This window comes from Silurus aristotelis, assembly GCF_946808225.1.
Source record: "Silurus aristotelis genome assembly, chromosome: 24".
Taxonomy (NCBI): Eukaryota; Metazoa; Chordata; class Actinopteri; order Siluriformes; family Siluridae; genus Silurus; species Silurus aristotelis.
In genome coordinates this window covers 3,351,874-3,372,774 of record NC_139597.1, presented here as the reverse complement: position 1 = coordinate 3,372,774, position 20,901 = coordinate 3,351,874, and the positions used below count along the sequence as shown (strand labels likewise).

Here is a 20,901-nt window from a genome sequence, read left to right as displayed (position 1 = left end):
ATTAATATTAAATAAACAGCACCGGACTGGACTTTTACCCTCAGAAGGTCCAGATGATGTTTCTATTCTCATGAAATAGCTATTAACCTTAATTGTTCATAAAACATATCCCAGGTAGGATCAATATTTTAGATCGATATTTTATTTCAATAGTATCGATCCGCCTGTTCCTGGTAGCTTGCACACTGGAATGTTTAAAGATTTCTAGAAACATTCAGAAGTTAAGAATACATTAGAAAAAGACATACCGTGTTGCTAGTTTTGGAGAGCCAATCAGAGCTCTCCATCTATGTTCACCGCTACTCTCCAACACCACTAACAAGCACAGACTAGCATTAGTGACGCAAAACAATGGGACGTTTTCAACTACTGTTGCAGTAAAGGGGGTATTAGGTTTGTTTTTTTTATGTTGAAAATTTTGTATGGGGTCACATGGGACGTCTATCTTTCCGATTAGGAATTATGAACTTAAATATGTGGAAAATGTATGATTCTATCTTTTTTGGGGCATTTGGAAAGGTGTGATGTAATGAATAGAGTCAGGGACCCTGCTATGGACTTTCTGATAAAAACTCCAGAAGGCATTTCCTCGTTTTTACAAGCCAGAGAGAAAATTAGAAATAAAAAGGACCACCTCTACAATAGACTAGACTAGACTAGACTAGACTAGAATAGAATAGAATAGAATAGAATAGAATAGAATAGAATAGAGACAAACTATGAGTCACATCAGACATAACATTCTAAATGGTAACGTGAATAACACTAATTGTTTCTTCATCATGGCACCTGTTAGTGGGTGAATATAAAATAATTAGGCAGTAAGTGAACATTTTGTCCTCGAAGTTGATGTTAGAAGCAGGAAAAATGGGCGTAAGGATTCGAGCGAGTTTGACTAATTGTGATGTCTAGACGTCTGGATCAAAGCATCTCCAAAACTGCAGCTCTTGTGTTCTGTTCCCGGTCTGCAGTGGTCAGTATCTATCAAACGTGGTCAGAGGAAGGAACAATGGTGAACAGGCGACAGGGTGGTCGTGGGTGTCCAAGGCCCATTGATGCACGTGGGGAGCGAAGGCTGGACCGTGTGGTCCAATCCAACAAACGAGCTCCTGTAGCTCAGATTGCTGAAGAAGTCAATGCTGTTTATGCTCGATAGGTCAGGATTGTTTTGGTAGCAATAGGGGGACCAACACAGAATAAGGCACGTGGTCATAATGTTATGGCTGATTGGTGTAAATCATTATGCGCATAAAAAAAACTAATTACACGGTACATATACATTTCCTACTTTAGTAACTTCAATGACCCTTATAGAAAAGTAGTAGCATGAGCAAGCAATGTAAGGCACGACCCAGTGTCAGGACTTCCTGTAGGTGTACACGCCAATCCGGTCAGATAAAATCAATCTTTCCTGGCGAAGAGGCCCGAATAAAATATTTGTCTCACTTCTGTTGGCATTTGTGTCAGATAAATTGGCATCATTGGAGAATTCGAGCATTGCCCTCCTGCCCCGTCCACCTGCAACAGCGCTAACGAGAGAGACAGATAGGGAAGTGAAATACACACACAGAGAGAAAGAGAAAAGAGAAGGAGAAGAAAAAGATCTGGCCTCGCAGGAAAAAATAGCCTAAATAAAAACAAGACTAATGATTGTGTACTGCTGGAAAGGACACACAGAGAAGAAGGATGGTGAAAATGCAAGCTTTGGCAAATGTGAATAAAAAATCATTTGCACAGGCAGGTCATTTGTAACGATAATGATGGTTGTGTTGTGTAAATCTAGCAAAGCTGGAGCAAATTAGATATGTGTGTGTGTGTGTGTGTGTGTGTGTGTGTGTGTGTGTGTGTGTGTGTGTGTGTGTGTGTGTGTGTGTGTGTGCGCGTGTGTGTGTGTGTGTGTGTGTGTGTGTGTGTGTGTGGAATCATCCTGACTGACATGAAGTGCATTCATTTGGTATACAGCGGATATCAGGAGAGAGCCAATGCCTGGAAGTCTTCAGCTTGAATGATTGCAGTTGTTGTGCTGTTGGCCATGCTGAACATGCCGTGCGAGATTGCTTTCTCTGAAAATAAGAGCGGAGGGGAAAAAAAGTACCAAATCCCTTCAGATTTCCAGAGTCCGGCCAGAGGCTATAGTGTCTCCTCCAAAGTAGAATGCATTGAGTGAGGACTTTCAATTTAACAGCACTGAAAATGTGGAGAGACTGAGGAGAGAGAGAAAGAGAGAAAGGAGAAAGAGAGGGATAGTGAGCGATAGAGGCCGCAGGTGATGGGGTGCAGCAGATGGATAGCATACGAGGCCAGGCGCAAGAGATTGAAATAGTGGCAGATAGGGTAGTGAGGCGGGATTGTGATGGAAGAAAACAAGCCGAGTTTGAGATTGAGACGGAGAAGGTGGCAAGCGGATGGGAGGGGGCTGAAAATGGGGAGGAATATAGCGAAGACGGTGGATCTGTAAACAAAAATCTTCACGTACTCCGTGCTTACTCTATGCTCTTGCATGGTAGTCTCAAATTGAGCAACCTCCCCAAGAGGAAGGTTCATTGCATTTGAACAACAAGGGAAGATCCAACTTTTTTTTCATACTGCATCAGTATCCAATCAGGAAAGTTGACCTTCACTCCTAATTTGAACTGCTGATAAAAAATCAGATGAGACTTCTTATTGAAAATACTTTTAAACTTTTCGTCCTGAAGTCTCCATGGAGATGTGATATGTTGGACACATAAAAATGTTAGACTTACTAGAGTGCTCTTTCTTGTCCCATGAGTTATATGAAAAAAAGAAAAAAATAGAAAAACAGCAGAGTGGTGTGATCTCAGCTTTGCTCTCTGAGGGGCTACAGGCTAAGAGATGTGACAGAAGTGCACTTGACCTGCTAATGTCTCTCTCTAGGGCTCTATGGCCTATATATATATATATATATATATATATATATATATATATATATATATATATATATATATATATATATATATATATATATATATACAGTATATATTTGTGTGTATGGGCAAAGCTTTATGGACACCTAACCGTACAACTGGTGCTTTTCAAACATCCCTTTCCAAATTTAGTCCCTATTTGCTGCCATAATAACCTCCACTCTTTGGGGTACTTGTTCTACTAGGGGCTTTGGGTGCAGTCAGTGTTCACATTCATTATGTTTAATAAAGTTGAGGTCAGAGCTCTTTAGCAGAAGATCTTTCACTCCAAAATATGTTAAGCACATCTAGATGAAGCTGGCTTTGTGCACAGAAGCATTGTCATGCTGGAACAGGTTTGGGTTTCCTAGTTCAATTGAAGAAGAAGAGAATGCTACAGCATCCAAAGACATAGTATACAACTGTTTGTCTCCAGCTGTGTGCTAACAGTGTGGGAAAGAAACACATCTGGCTGGAAAAGTCAGGTCCATATAGTGTCACGAGCCGACTCTACTTCGTATAACGTAACATTTAATGAATTTTTACATTTCCTTGTTTTTTTCACTCAACATTGGCAATTTAGAAATAAAGTACAAGTAAAGTAGGCAAAGATTAGCTGGAAAAAATTCAGAGTAGTGTTCCTTTAACATGTAGATTAGCTTTTTTGGTAGAGATAGTTTACAGAAGAAAAGTTCTATTCTCAGAGTCAGCATGGCAGAACCTTGGGTTTCATGTGCACTGTCAGAGGCTGCTTAATTAAAATCCAACTGCGCTTTAGTTGGACTAATTGTGGAGATGAAACTAGAGGAAAGAATGGACCGGGAAATCTGATTAGGTTACTCTACTGCGGGGTTCTCGCTGCGAGAATGCTCCCCTAGCTTTATACACGCATCCGCACATGCATGTGTGCACAGTCAGGATCAAGAGTGTTTTGACAACGATGATTTCCAACCCAGCAACCAAAACAAAGTCCCCCACTCTCGTCAACATGGCCACTCACTGGGTGCTACATGCTCGCCAGAGGACGGGCTCATCGCAGAGACAAATCGCTTTTTACTCTTCCTTAAACGTAGAGCTTCAATTGGTTCTTCGGAAACCAGTGGTTTCTTTGTGGTTTCGGGGCTGAGCAGATTGATATGCTGCCGGCAGTGAGATCAAACTCAATACGTTGCAGCTCTAACCTGGACAGCGACTCATGAAATCCTATATTGTTCATTGACGTTCATTTCCGAATGCTTATGCCTCATGCTGCGCTGTAAGCTGTGGCACATACAGCAGCTCTTAGGATCGGATCATCCCCTAATGCTGTAGATTAACGTCAGCTCACCTGGGGGCTGTGGGGAAAGCAGCCGCCTCCAGCAACATATCGACACTCCCACAGTGAAGCCAAAACGCAGCATTTATCCCCGCTATTGACTGACACTGAGATACTTCTCAGGCCTATAATTGCTTTGTTGGCCTGGATGGGTATTCTCTCTAGATTTGCTAAAATCCAAAAAAAACTTACAGAAGCTTGCTGAATTTATTTATTATGATTATATATATATAAATGCTCAACACGGTATATTAAACAACCAGGAAGTGGTGGGCTCAGTGGTACAGGCTCTGAGTTACTGTTAAGAGGGTCGGGTTTAAGAGCCATACCTGGTTTAAGCCACGGGTATACACACAGAAAGAGTTCACTGTGGTGTAAAGTAGATGTGAAAGGTACAACGCGCCATTTTACCTTTACTAGTCATTTAATGTTAGCTTGCTAGTCAAGCATAGAAAATTTAACCAGCTGGCTAGTATGGTTGCTAGCTAAACCTTCACAGCACAAAACTGACAAAAAAACACAACATGGGAGTAAATATAGAGTCAATGAACATTTCAATTAACACTCGATATACGGTTTATAGATATGACAATATGTTATCAATCATACACTGTAAGCCCACTAGCTTACTAGTCAGCATGGTAGCTAAACAACAGAGTAAACATACAAAGCACTCGTCCCTGAAATATCTGATTCTGAGGTGGGAAAATACTAAAGACATTTTAAACCTTCTAGGAATCTTGATAGCTAAAACACAAAGCTTAGAAATAACAGTGAGTCAGCAATTCACTAGCGCTTATGTAGACTAGCTGACTACACATTTAGCAGCTTTACAAACTATGTAAGATGTCGTTGCCTCTTTTTTTTTTTTTTTTTTTTTTGCATACTCAGGAAATTCACTTTAGGCTTCTCATTGTTCTCTAAAAAGTTTTTTTTTTTTAGCTAATGCTAACAGTATGAATGTCAAAAATGTAGCTGGTTAGCATGATCGTATTTGAAAAATGCTAACAGCATTTAATAGTAGTAATACTTGCTTTTTTATGTAAAAAAATAAAAAATAAAAAATCATTCATCAGTTGCTGAGTTGCACAATGAAATAATCTCGGAGTCTAAAACCGGCTAAGTTGCAGCGTAGTTATATTCTTTCCCTTCGATCTTATGAACCTAAGCATGTACGTTGTGTTCGTTCTTCTGCAGGGAAATGTTGTATGGGGTGGAAAAAAGGGAGCGTAAGGAACCATATGTGCTGTCTGTCTATTTATTGCAACTGCAATGCTGTCAACTTGCTTCAGCTGGACTTATATTTTCAGACACGCAGCACAAATCAACGTGCATTCGCCGAAAAAAATAAGGGAAAAAAAAAAGCGAGGGTTGCACTTTGCTTGACAGGTTCACACTAATCATACAGGAGCAGGACAGAGAGAGAACATGGAGGAACTTTGAGTCTTGTTTGGGAAGTTTCTTCAAATGGATTGTCTTTCACCTCTTGGGTTTAAAGTAAAAGCGTCTCGTTGTGAGTCGATAAGATGAGAAATGAGAGCATTGGGAAGTTCTGCCAGATATAAAAAGGACAAAGGAGTCTGTTGGCAGGAAACGAATTAGCGATAGACTCTGTTTTAGAGCCAGATCTTCTCTAGGGAGTTTGCAGTCCTGTCATTGCACAAAGGACATGATAATAACATGTGCTCATTACATTGTGCACTACAATGCTCTTACATAACCTAATAGCTTGTGAAGAAGTTTCCAGTGCTATAAGTCAGACAGAGGCCTGGTTCTGATCAGGAAGTTGTCCTGGGCTGAGAAGAACCGAGATTAAGTCGTACTATACTTACTTGCTTGGATAAAAATTTTCCCGGAGGAGTAATCGCCTTACGTATGTTCAAAGGTCAAATTATGGTCAATTGCATATATACGGTTAAAGCATATATATAATTATATCTATATATAGACTTTAAGACCACTAGAGCTATAAAAAAAAGTCAAATTTACAGGCATTTTTTTTATAATGCTCAATGAAAAAAAAACAACACAAAAAATAGAACGAAAAAGTTAGAAAAGCATTTGCATGCTAAAAGTAAAGTAGGGATAATATTTCATTATATATATATATATATATATATATATATATATATATATATATATATATATATATATATATATATATATATATATATATATATATATATATACATATATATATATAGCAAATTATTGAATTAAGGGTTAAATCAAAGAAAACATTAAATGTAACAATGTAAGCATTTTTCATTGAAGAGCCTAAAATTGACCTTTCTGAAGGACCAAAAAATCTTTTCTTTCCCCAACCACCATGTACATTTTCAGCCTAAGATATTTACGCAAAAAAAAAAACAATGATCACAAATATTTTTGAATTGTTAAACTTTAAACCTAGGATGTGTGTTGCCTGTGTGAAGCATGATGAAATTCCTGCATCCTATATACTGCAAATTCAAAACACCTGCTCCTCTCCTCCTCCCTCTCTTGTCTTTGTGTCTCGTTTATTTTCTTCTCCTTCTTCCCCTCTGTCTCTCTGGTCTCTCTGTCTGTGGTGTTTTAGCTGACTCCAGGGTTTCGTTAAGGCTTTCTTGTGCCTGACTATGGAAAAAAGAGGCGTTCTCCTGAGATTGGTGCTTACACAGATAATCCAAAATCAATGACCACAGCCAGGCTGGTGAATAAGAAAGCGTGCACTTGAAAGGCCGCCTGTCGCCAGTGAAAAGTTTTCGGGAAATGCAGCATCAAGGATTTCTTTCGAGTGGGGATTACAATAGTGCGATTTTCTTTTGAAGCCCCTCAGTTTGTGGTCGGAGTCGTTGCCTGAGTGCTGCGGGGAAATTCGGGCTGTAAACAGGGGTCAGTTGTGAAATGTATTTTGGGGCGACAGAGTAGAAAAGTTTCTTCTCATTTTAAATGACAGCGAAGCCTGTGATTGTTCTTGATTGTTCTCGGGTCGTTTGAATAAAGAGATAGAGGGAGTAGTTTTGATTTAAATGCGAAATGTTATGGCAAATACCCTTATTCTGAGTGATGGAAATGGTAGCTTAGCGGTTAAGACGCTGGACTTTTGATCAGGACCATCTGCAGCCACTCTATCTGCCACTGCTGGGCCCTTGAGCAAGGCCCTGAACCCTCGACTTCAGTCCTTCTGGATGAAAACAACTGCCAATGACCATAAATGCAAGACTTATAATTAAGCATTTAGGGTTTTAGATTGATGTCCAAGATCTTAACCACTTCTCCAGAAGGATACACTAAGCAGACGATGGTTTCGGTATATGGACCTTTGGGTTCTGGGCCCAGCATGATTCCACTGCACAATTCTGTTGAAACCCCCCTCGCAGATGGACCTCAAAACCATTATCCCTGACTTAGCAGGCCAGTTCTTGATCCATTAGGCCACTGGGGCTCAAATGTTAGTATCAGTTTGAATTAAAGTATATTGTCATAAGAATTTTAAGTCAGTTTCTGTCACAGGGCCTATAAGTACTGTTTTCTTGTTGTGCTATGTGTAATCATGTTTGTATTAGTCTATGTCTTGTTCAGTCCAGCATTGCTGTGCCTGTTTGTTAAATGTACACTGCTGGTTTGTTTAAAACCAGAAATAAATTCCTTGTATGCTCGGACATACTTTGCCAATAAAACTGATCCATTCTGATTCTGAAATATTGAACTTGTACACAATGTTTGATTTGATTGCTGAGTCTCTACAATTCAATATGCGTCACCGAAAATAAGTCTCTATTCCCCGCTAAACATCTCCAAGTCTGTTTGCCCCTGACCTATTTCGATCCGCTCACCATAAGACCCGGGATCAGATGGAGCTCGTTCCGAGCCAGAGGAAGTGGCAGTTTCCATGGCGGCTAAGCAGCGTATTCGCAGCACGAGGAAACTGTGAAGCTCTCGCGGTTATCGCACCGGAATGGCTTCCCTCGCCACCTCGATTTCTGCCTGCTGTCAGGCTTAGGCAGGCGCCAGCTCGGCTCACACACGCTGTTAGAACGCTAAAACACAAGTGGACAGGGGTAAACCAGAGATCCTCGCTTATTCATTGTACTGTATTTTAATCGTCGTCATGATGATTTTCTTTGCTTCGTAACCGTGGCGATGTTTGAGAACTTAGCGGAGGCCAGCTGTCTTTGGATTTATATATTATTAATATTGGTATCTGATTGGTCCAAAGGGGGTCGGTAAGTTTTTTTCCGGTGAACAGTAGTGAGGTTACAACTCATCATCAGGGTCGTATTAACACGCTCGTTCTAATATGTTATCATTTACATTTACAAGACGTTCTTTTTCCAGAGCAACTTACATAACAGCTCATTCTTACATCTGAGCAGCTATGGGGTTTAGGGCCTTGCTTAGGGGCCCAGGAGTGACAGCTTGGTGTGCCTGGGATTTAAACTTATGACCTTTGGATCCAAAGGCCTACGTTTTAACCACTAAGCTATCACCTCCAGTACTGAAGATACCTCTCCCCACGGTAGCTTGTTATCGTTTCTATAGTAACAGTTGACAATGGAACAATGGCATATTCAAATGTTTTGTGTAATAGGTTTGTTTCGCATTTATGGAATCTCCATAAAGTCTCCAGTGTCAGCAGTAATTTTGTCTTATTTAGCTTTTTTTTGTCCTATTACATGATTATAAATAATTATTATTAAAATAATAAATTGCAATGTATTATTTATACATTTTTATTATAAAAAATTTAACGAGTGTGTCTATTATGCCAATAGAAATTGTCAAATTTTATCGCCATTCAATGTAACTACAAATGGATACGAACTATGATATACTGATTCAGCATCGTGGCTAATTTGCTGTAGATAAGAAGAATAAAGCACCCCAGGGCAGGCTGTTTAAAGGAAAGCAGTCAAATTCTGTGCTTTCACACCATCCTGTTATTGATTAGTTTTTTTCCATCAAGTGTATCATGGCTTTTTTACTGCATAATGAATTTGTATCATACATTAATTCTGAGTTTCCAGTGAAAAATATTTGTCGCTTCTTGGTTACCGAGATCTTTGTTTCTTTTGACGGCCGTCATATAAAAAAAAATGCTGTTACGGCTGCTTGTGGATGAAACAGAAACTGCGAATAAGTGAATAAGTTTACATGTCAGCCGAAAAACGAGATACAGACTGGCTTGTCACAACATATCAGTGCGCCTGCTCTTCCTCGGCCCTTGACCACTTATTAATACAGCACGCCTCCTACAACCAGAGCCATCGCAATTTCCAAAATCCAAAATATTACAATATCCTATATGATACTGTAAAATATTAATAGGCAAAAAACACACGCTGGGTCCAAAAACTTGTGTGTGTGTGTGTGTGTGTGTGTGTGTGTGTGTGTGTGTGTGTGTGTGTGTGTGTGTGTGTGTGTGTGTATATATGTATGTGTATATATATATATGTGTGTGTGTGTGTGTGTGTGTGTGTGTGTGTGTGTGTGTGTGTGTGTGTGTGTGTGTGTGTGTGTGTGTGTGTAAAAACTCAGGATGGATTGATATTTGTTTGTTTTTGTTCCTATTTCTGTTTTATCATGTTTTTCTCTCTCTAACAACCAAAATTTGTGTGTAGATTTTTTTTTGTTTAACATGACATCTCCACAAAGATAATTAAGATTGTCTCTGAATCACGGTTCTGCCTGGAATTGTATTTTCAGCTCTAATGCGATAGTGGAGATTAGCGCTGTAATCCAATCAGGATTTGGATGCTGTAATCCACTTTATTGATATTGAAATGAATAAAGTTCACAAAAAAAAAAAAAAAAAAGAACAACAACAAGGCGTGTCAAAATGGCCGCTGTGGAACGAATTAATTCTTTATGCAGATTTGTGTGATTAGCAGGGTAGGCTTTTTTTTTTTTTTTTACGTTAATTGAAATCTTACAAAAGTACATAATGCTTTTTTAATGATTTTTCAGACATTTTTCAGACATCTGTATTGCCTGTATAGTCTTGTATAGTCTTGTGTATAGGCAACAGCTGGAACAATTCCTTGTGTGTGTCAAAACACTTGGCCAATAAACCTGATTCTCAATCGGATCCTGTTGCTTGGGAGTGATCTGGTGTTATTCCTGAAACAAGAATCCAGTGGTTACATATGAAAAATTAAGACTCACCCCTCAATCTAGTTGTGCTAGGATTAGGAATATGCACTAAATAGCCAAAAGTATTGAGAATTTGTCTTTTCCAGCCACAGTATGTGGTTCTTCCCCCCCTAAAAAAATTGGTGGCACGAATTTGTATACGATATCTAGCATTAAATTTCCCTTCACTTGAACAAAGAGACTCAAACCGGTTTCAGCATGAAAATGCACAAAGCCAGCTCTATTAATATATACTTTACATGGGTTGGAGTGGAAGATCCCCTGCTATAGAGCTCTGAAATTCCTCACCTCACCTACATCAGTACCTGACTTTACTACCACCCTCATTGCTGAATGAATCTCCATAAAATCTAGTGGAACATCTTCCCAGAAGAGTGGAGGTTATTATAACAGCAAATGGAGACTCGAAAAGGAATAAGATGTTCACCAAGAGAATACAGGTCTAATGGTCAGCTGACAAACTTTGTACCTGTTGTGTATTTAATGTTAATGTAGAACTTTTTGGTGACTTTTTCAGAGACAACTGACTATAAGCACTTAATTGTAACTAATTACCAATTTAACAGTTAAAAAGTTTTTTTTGAAACTCAACCTCAATTGTTTTTATTCATCACTTAGATGAACTTTTGACGCATGTGGAGCACAGGTACAGAAACAAGCTAGCATTATATGTCTCCTTGGTTGCATCATGCTATACTGTATTCACTCTATGTGACCGAGCGAGAGTTGTTCCTTGCCCGACATGAATGGCGTGTCGGTGTGTTAGCCACTCGTGCCTGCTTTCTTAGAAGATCAGCAGGATGGTTTGTTTTCCGTCAGGGTCAAAGCCCGAAGCCTCCTGAGCTTTCCTGGAGCTATTTCTGGTTTGCCCGGGTTAGACACCACGTTGTCACTGGAGACTCCTTTCTGCAACTTCATGGGCCTTTCTTTCCCCGCTGAGCTTTTCATGACCATTAGCATAAGCATTGCTGTCAGTGTCTGTTCCTTTGCCTGGCAGGTGGTGCAGCATCTATACCAGATGCTCAGATGTCAGGAAAAAAAAAACAGGAAAATGTGAGAACGGCGTCGTCGCAGCAGGCTGAGGGCGACGTGACTTTTTTTTTTCCTGCTGAATTAACACATGCTAGTACATAACACCCGGTATTGCTGTCTAACAAGCTGTCCCATCATTGTGAAGTTCTTCAATACCAAAATTAGTAACAGCACTACTCTGTCTCTGTCTTTTCTTGAACAGATTCGGGTGGACGGACCCTCCCAAGGTGCTTTTCAGTACGAAACGGTCCAGGTGGTGGAGAGCGGCCCGGTCTTACGCGACATGGCTTTCTCGGCTGATCAGCACTTCCTGTATGTGATGTCGGACACCCAGGTGAGTCATTTGTCCTTATTTTCTTTAAAAAAAAAATAGGAGTCCTTTTGCTAGCATACTTGCTGCTTCACGGTTCTGTACGGACGGTATAGAGACGTGTGAAAGCAGCAGGATAAAATTATCCCAGAGTACAGAGTTCTGAATGTACCAATCACTGACTCACACAACGCACACACACATGCACGCACACACACACACACACACACACACACACACACACACACACACACACACACACACACACACACGTAAGCACTGCCAGAAATTTCTAACAAGAGGTGGGATCATTTGCAGTAATTAGACTACCATGGCGGAGGAGGGGATGCTGCAGAGAGAGAGAGAGAGAGAGAGAGAGAGAGAGAGAGAGAGAGAGAGAGAGAGAAAGAGAGAGAAAGTTTCTTTGTGTGTGTGTGTGTGTGTGCGTTAATGTAAATTATTATGAAGTGCAAGAGAGAGGATAGAGTGGGTGCATTAGACTTTACAAACTTTCCCTTTAGCACAAACACACATAACCGGCGCACTCGCAGGCACACATACACACACGCAATTTGCTCAGTAAAAAAAATACTTCGAATGGCACGGCCCGTGTGTAATGCACGTAATGGACGGACTAGATTGGACGCTACGGCGATTTCTCCGACGCCGCTCAAGCCTGCAAGCCATTATAACCTGTACTTTGCTATATTCGCACGGCTGGATAAAAAGCACTTAACTCACAAAAGACAAGCCTGAGAGACCCCCTGCTTGGAAAGATACAAAATAAAACATGTATAATCTTAAAGAAATCAATGTGGCTTCCAGTGTGGCCTGAAAGAAACCTGTTACGAGACACTTTCTAGGAATTGAGCGCTCGCGGTACAAAATCCAGCATCTATAACATCTTATAATACTTCATAATCATATTACAATATAATGTACTGTATGTGTGATTTAAGTTTATGGTACGTAATCCAGAATCTATAACACCTTATATTGAGTCACATGATATTGAAAATAATGTTCATATGACCTGAATAGGTCTGTGATACATAATCAGGCATCCATAACATCTCATAATGCTATATAAATGTGTATTTTATATATATGTATATATTCTCCCCGTTCCTCCATTTTTTTTATTCTGCACCGTCTTCTGTGTTTGTATATAACACTTTATAATACTTCATATAATATACACATTAATGTATACTGTATATGACAATGATTTCAGGTTCATTGTGCATATTCTTTATAATACTTATATAATATATAATTTTTTATGTATGATGATATCAGGTAAATTCATCATACATAATACATTAGAATGCTTTATATAATATAGTGTATCTATAAATTGTGACATTATGAATTATAATAGTTACTTATGTTATAATTCATTTTTCAAAATATCTTGTATTCCTTATGCATGTTAATATAATATAGTAGTATAATATAATATAGCATACATAATAGCTAAGATAATGACTAAATAGGAAAAAGTATGAATTATATGCATTATTTACAGCATGTGATACAACATTCATAACAGGTTATAATGCTTCATACTGGTACACTCAAAGAAAATATATTCTTTCATTCCTCTGGGCCTTCAAGGTTTTTAGAGAGCACTTTGATTATCTTGAATGGATTCACACATGCACACACACACACACACACACACACACACACACACACACACACACACACACACACACACACACACACACACACACACAGCGAAGGTCAAAAAACTAGCATCTGAAAAAAAGCTTCTGTAAATAGCACAGATCAAAAAGAGGTGTCACCCGGAAGATGACGGTTCCCTTCTGATTTCTGCTGAGGCTTTCTCCTTGCTTGTGGTGTCTCATGGGTGTTTCCTCACCGTTGTCTCCTCCGGTTTGCTCATCACGTTAAATATGGAAATTTTTATAAAGTTGACTCGTGATTGTATTGTGATTATATAAAATGTAATTTTGCTGAGTAATGCTAGTTACTATTGGGTTCTTTTAATTAGTAAAGAAATACTATATATACAAAATTCACTGTTTGGTACGTAGCTCGGTTTTCAAGTCACTGTTTGGTTCAATTTCGCAAAAGTTGGGAAAAGAAAACATAAAACATCATAAAATTTCGTTCAACACAGTTAATGCAAATTATCAACACAGGTTATTATTATTTTTTTGATGTTTATGATCATCAAAATTTTAACAGTTTCAATTTTTATTTTATTTTAATAAAATGCCTGATTGGTTAAATAATATATATTATATCATTTAATTCAGTAGTTAACATTTGGGTAATACAGATATGTATGTAAGTGTGTGTGTGTGTGTGTGTGTGTGTGTGTGTGTGTGTGTGTGTGTGTGTGTGTGTGTGTGTGTGTGTGTGTGTGTGTGTGGGTGGGTGTGGGTGTGGGTGTGGGTGTGTGGGTGAGATGTGCCACTAATTTCCTAAATTATTTTGTTCTACAGCATTTAGCCTATTAGCCCAGTTATAAATAGAACTCTATTAACCGCTTTGTGTTTGCTATAAACATCCAGAAATACCGTCTATGGGGGAATCGTAAATACGTTCAGAAGCTGAACACACTGCTACATTATCCACAATGTCTGCACAGACACACACAAACACACACACACACACACACACACACACACACACACACACACACAGAGAGCTAAAAATCTTTATTTTTTTTTCATTAAGATATTTATGAACATGCTAGTAATGCAAAGAAGCTGAATTTTGGTGCTATAATGTGTTATAGCATTATAAAATGGTTGTTTAACAATTCATGATTGTTGTGATCTGTAATGCTTTTTCTTGAATATTTTTATTGATAGGCATACATAATATAAATTAAGAATGCTATTATAATAGGTATTGATGTATTTAGAGGTCATGATAGAGTGATCATACAGTATGGAGTTCATAGAAAGTGTTATAGAAACAATTATATAGGAGACAAAATATTTAGTGGAAAGTCCAAAGAGTCTGAGCTATCAAAGCTGATTTTAGATTAGCAAAGAATTCATGAGTGTTTGGATTGCAACACACACTGAGGAAAATTATTCCTTTTTTTTTTTTTTATTACAATCCAAAAATGTGTATTTAACATTCATGTTTTGTGGTGTATAATTAAATATATATTTTAGCCCAAGCATTGTCAGAATCTTTATAGTCAAAATCCAAAGCTTTACATAAGCTAATGACTGAGAAATCCTTTAGCTAGCTTCCCTAGAGCTGTTAAATCAAGATCTGCAGGTGGGGTGGCCATGAAAATAAGTCAACTCCATCAGGAACATCGACATTTACCTCAGATGTATTGTTCATATATCAAGAAAATGCTTTATTTCAAATGAAATGACCTTGTAGTCGATTGGAGGCTAACCGAGGCTAAATTAAAGCTTTCCGAAGGTTTTTGACTCGAAATACAATATCCCATTTCAATGTCGGATTAGCTTTGCCCATATACACTGAATGTGTATGTGTTTTTAAGTGTTTATTTATTATTTATGATGCCACACATTAAAACTTGTATACAACTGCTGTCACTGTGGATTTTATTACTACAGTAGAAAACTCTACTAACAGCAGGTGGGCAGGGTTTAACGTCACGGTTTAAGCAAGCTAATGCGCTTTACTGTGATTTACTCATGTACGACTTTCTCATCCCTCTCTCTCTCTCTCTCTCGCTCTCTCGCTCACTCGCTCTCTCTCTCTTTCTCCATTTCACTCTCTTTCTCTGAATCTCTGTGACTGAGTGCTTCAGCTATCGGGTATCCATATTTACTAATTAGGGACGATTAGCAGCAAAATGGTAAAATTCTCCAGGCTATATTTTGCGGTTAGTGCTCTCACGGGCTCTTGACTCTCCACACACACACACACACATACACACACACACACACACACACACACACACACACACACACACACACACACACACACACACACACACACACACACACACAGAATGTCACTCTAATAATGGCCACGTGTTCCCCTAATGTCACTACATCTATATACTATATGGACAACGTTTTGTGAACAACGAAGGCCTTTAGATCTGAAGGTTGTGAGTTTAAATCCCAGCCACACCAAGCAGCCCCTCCTTGGCCCCCGAGCAAGGCCCTTAACCCCATAGCTGCTCAGTTGTAGGAATGAGGTCAATTTAAGTTGCTCTGCTAAATGCTATAAATGTAAAGGTACTGATGTACAATTTATCCCAAAGCTAAATAGGGTTCTATATAGGCTCAAAGTTTCTACTCCAAACCATGATAACCATATCTTCATGGAGCTGGTTTTGTGCAAAATAGAAAAAAAAAATCTAGAGGATTATAGTGTATAAGAAATATAACCAATAATTACAAAAATGTAAAGTATAATTGATGATGTTTGGTTTAATTATAACATATTATTACATATTTAGAAAAAATAAATGACTTTAGAGATATTTTTTGAAACAGGGATCAAAAATTATTCTGCACTAATCATTAAAATAATTTTTATCTTTATATTTAAGGGAATAAGTACATTATATTTGTTATTCCATATATGTTTGTGTTTAATGGACAGCATTTGTTAAATAAATGTGTTGTGTCATCGTCTTGTAGTGATGCATTCTTAATAGTAGTATAAAATATTTCCAAATAATTTGTAGTTTGTAGTGTTTGGCCTTAGTTGAGTAGAAAATGATCCTGTGGATTTCCTGACTTGCCTAAAGGGGCCTTTCTCATACCTCAGTGTAGTTATTTTGCCCTTTTTTCTCCACATAATAGCTCTCTTTTGAACTAATTTATAACACACACTCACATATCCAGCATCTTTCCTTCGGGAAAAAGGCAGAGAAAAAACACGAGCACTCCATTGATGCCCCCCTGCGGCTCCAACCTCCATGGCTGAGTTCGGAGAAGTCTACAGAGGTGAGAGAAAAAAGAAGAGAAAGAGAGAGAAAGAGTATGTAAGAGGAGGAAGGTACAGACCAGCGGGTCGATACGAGGACAGTGGCAGTAGGGTGCAGTGAAGCGAGCAGTTGTGTGTGTCATTAGCCGGATTGGTAGTGAAGAGTTGGACACGGCAGTGTGTGTCGAGGCCCAGCTGATTTCCACAGTCCCCACACAGCAGGAGTGAGAAACTACAACAGCAGACCTGGACTCTGAACACACTGAGGTTCATTCGATTCGAGTGGGGTGGATTTAAGATTGTCCTGAGTCCTGTCTCTATTACCGTACTTTACAATACCAAATAATACCAGATGATACCATACCACACCAAACAATACAATACCACATAATACCAAAATATAACATGCTATACCATACCATACTACAGTATAAAGATAACATATGAGGTAGAATCGAAAAGTGACACTTCTGGAATGTGTCCTGGAAGTCTTCTTTTTGAAGCATGTCAAGCACCTTCTGCAATTTATCCTGGATCTTCGCAATGGTGTCAAAACGGCCCCAGTTGCACAGCTCTCGATGTACACAGGACGATGTCTTTTGGTACACTGACTTATGAAGGTCAGTGCTTCCTGTGACTGTGCATGCAGCCTTGTGCTACCATCTGTGGGCAAAACTAGTCTCGAAACATTTAAATACCACCTCAGACCATAAGATATGCCATGCCATATCATACTATGACATACCATGCTTTATGATAACAAACAATATTATAAAATATGAAACGATTACATCCAACATACCAAACTTTTCCAAACCATACCATGCAATTCTAAACCATATCATACAATATGATACCTTGCCATACCATACCATACCATACCATACCATACCATACCATACCATACCATAACATACCATAACATACCATAACATAACTTGCCATTCCAAATCATACCATACCACACCACACAATATAAGATCATACCATAAGAGAACAGACCATACGATATGATACCATACTGTGCCATACAATACCAGACCATGCCCATACCATGCCATAAAATTAATTACTATATCATTATATACCATACCATACTACACTGTACCATACCATACCATACCATACCATACCATACCATGAAATTAATTACTATACTATACCATACCATACCATACCATACCATACCATACCATACCATACCATACCATGAAATTAATTACTATACAATACTATACCATACCATACCATACCATACCATACCATACCATGAAATGAATTACTATACCATACCATACCATACCATACCATACCATACCATACCATACCATACCATGAAATTAATTACTATACAATACCATACCATACCATACCATACCATACCATACCATACCATACCATGAAATTAATTACTATACTATACCATACCATACCATACCATACCATACCATACCATACCATACCATATCATACCATACCATGAAATTAATTACTATACCATACCATACCATACCCTACCATACCATACCATAAAATTAATTACCATACCATACCATACCATACCATACCATACCATACCATACCATACCATACCATGAAATTAATTACTATACCATACCATACCATACCATTCCATACCATACCATACCATACCATACCATACTATACCATACCATACCATACCATACCATTCCATACCATGAAATTAATTACTATACCATACCATACCATACCATACCATACCATACCATACCATACCATGAAATTAATTACTATACCATACCATACCATACCATACCATACCATACTGTACCCTACCATACCATACCATACCATACCATACCATACCATACCATACCATACCATACCATACCATACTATACCATAGCATAACATACCATACTGTGCCATATCATACCATAATATGCCATTTCAAATCATACCATACCATACCATACCATACCATACCATACCATACCATACCATACCATACCATATCATACCACACAAAAAAGATACCATGGGATTCCATATTAGACCATACAATATGATACCATACTGTGCCATACAATACCAGACCATGCCCATACCATGCCATAAAATGCATTACTATATCATAAAAAACCATACCATACCATACTGTACTCTACCAAACCATACCATACCATAATATACCATCTCAAACCATACCACACCATACCATACCATACCATACCATACCATACCATACCATACCATACCATACCATGCCATACACTACTATTACCATGACATACCACACCATGCCTATACCATGCCATGCCATACAATAGATAAATAGATCAGTACCCTTTTGAGTACTGTTCTTTCCTGTTAGTACCAAATACAATACAGGTGGATGAATTTCCAGTTCTGAATGTTCCGGTAGAGTAGAAGTGCAGTAGGAAAAGGATAATGGAGAGAATTTAAACAATTAAATGTGATGCCTGTTTGTAGAGAAGAGAAATAATCTGTTTGCTGAGTGCAATTACACATCTCTATTGTTATTATTATTTGTATTATTATATATTTATTATTATTATATTAGTTCTTGTCTTGGGTTTTTGTTGTTGTTGTTTTTTGGCTTGTTAGAAACCATTTCGGGAAAAGGTTAAAAGCCTGTTTTCCATCGGAAATTACAAGTGAAAGCCAGTGGGGAGCGTTTAGCATTTTACAGTCGACCTGAGTTTCATTGTTAACCGTGTTAGCATTTCAAGTGAAAATTCTATTATGCGGCGTATGCTGGGGATGCGGCTCGGGTCGGCGGCAAAACGAGATGAGACGAGACGAGGCGAGCGACCTAAACCTTGGACCTAAAAGAAAAACACTTGTCTGAGACTGTGGGAAGAGAGATGGAGAGATTTTGTTCTTCTCTAAGGCTCATGTGTCATTCTGAAGGATCTGGAAGGTGATCAAAATGAAATTCATATTGCTCTATTTCCATCACACTACGTCTCTCCGTCGTTTTGTATCATCGCCTCGCTGTGCCTCGTGTCTCGTTTCAGGGAGTTTAAGTGTAAATGACTGAGAGCGTGTAACACACCGGCGCAATTACCAACACTTTGCTTTATGTCGGCCCTCAGGGAAGAGTCGCTAGCCTCTCCTGCAGATCCGAGACACGCCATCTGGCACCTCATCAGCGAAACCCTTCGATGACGGCGACCTTTAATTTCAGTTATGGACTCGGGTTCAGCAGCAATCACACAGCCATCGCGCTCTATAATCCGCCATGTTTATGAAAGCGGTTTTATTTCTGTTTTTTTTTTTTTTCCCTGTCCAGCGAATTGCTAGTCGTTCACTAAGAAAAAAGACGGGAAGATACAATGATGGGTGAAGAGGCAGTGCGTTCGATTTGTAACATTCATTTTAGGAATTGGTGAATGGAAGCACCATGATGTGCTGATGCAGCAACATAACACACACTTCAATCAGTGCAGTGGGAAATAATAATAATAATAATAACCCCCCCCCCCCCCACACACACACACACACACACACGCTTGAATAAAAATGTAGTGCATGTGATTGACTCTTTGATTTGTTGTTAAAAGAAGGAATCCTCAGATTCTTGACACGCTTTCATTGATCAAATACGTGTTAGAATTGAAAATTATTTAAACGTCAAATAGAAGCAGGAATCCGCACCGATACGCCAAACAGACTAATACACAATTCACTGTGTGTGTTTGTCGAAAGTTTTGGAACAACTGCCACGTTTGTACCATGTTTCATGTTTTTTCCTTCATGTTGTGGTCACATTTATGCAAATGGTATAAAGATGGACCGGATGTGATTGTATTGATTAGAACCAGTGTGTGTGTGTGTGTGTGTGTGTGTGTGTGTGTGTGTGTGTGTGTGTGTGTGTGTGTGTGTGTGTGTGTGTGTGTGTTTGTGTGATGTTGGGCGGTAGTGACACATGGAGCCTGTAGGCTGGATGATAAAGAATTAACTGAAGGCGTTTGTGTGTGTGTGTGTGTGTGTGTGTGTGTTGCTGCTGGGTCCACAGCATCACAGGCTGAACACAAATCCACTTAACGTGCAGAGAAGCTGCTTCACCGTACAAATAATTGCATTTTCCATCTGGAGCCTGCAGGGACTGAGCGAACACTATGCTTCCTGCTAACCTAGCTAAATATGGCCCGTGTGTGTGTGTGTGTGTGTGTGAGAGAGAGAGAGAGAGAGAGAGAGAGAGAGAGAGAGAGAGAGAGAGAGAGAGAGAGAGAGAGAGAGAGAAATGATGTGTACTTCTCCAATGAGTC

The 20,901-nt window shown here is 38.9% G+C and overlaps 1 protein-coding gene across 1 annotated transcript in view; it reads left to right on the top strand.

Annotated features, from left to right (window-relative positions):
- plxna4 (plexin A4) overlaps positions 1–20,901 on the top strand; it is a 324,275-nt gene that overhangs the window by 162,972 nt on the left and 140,402 nt on the right. The window contains exon 4 of the mRNA XM_083527925.1: positions 11,609–11,740. Coding sequence (XP_083384051.1) covers positions 11,609–11,740 — 132 coding nt within the window. The remainder of the gene's footprint in view (positions 1–11,608; positions 11,741–20,901) is intronic.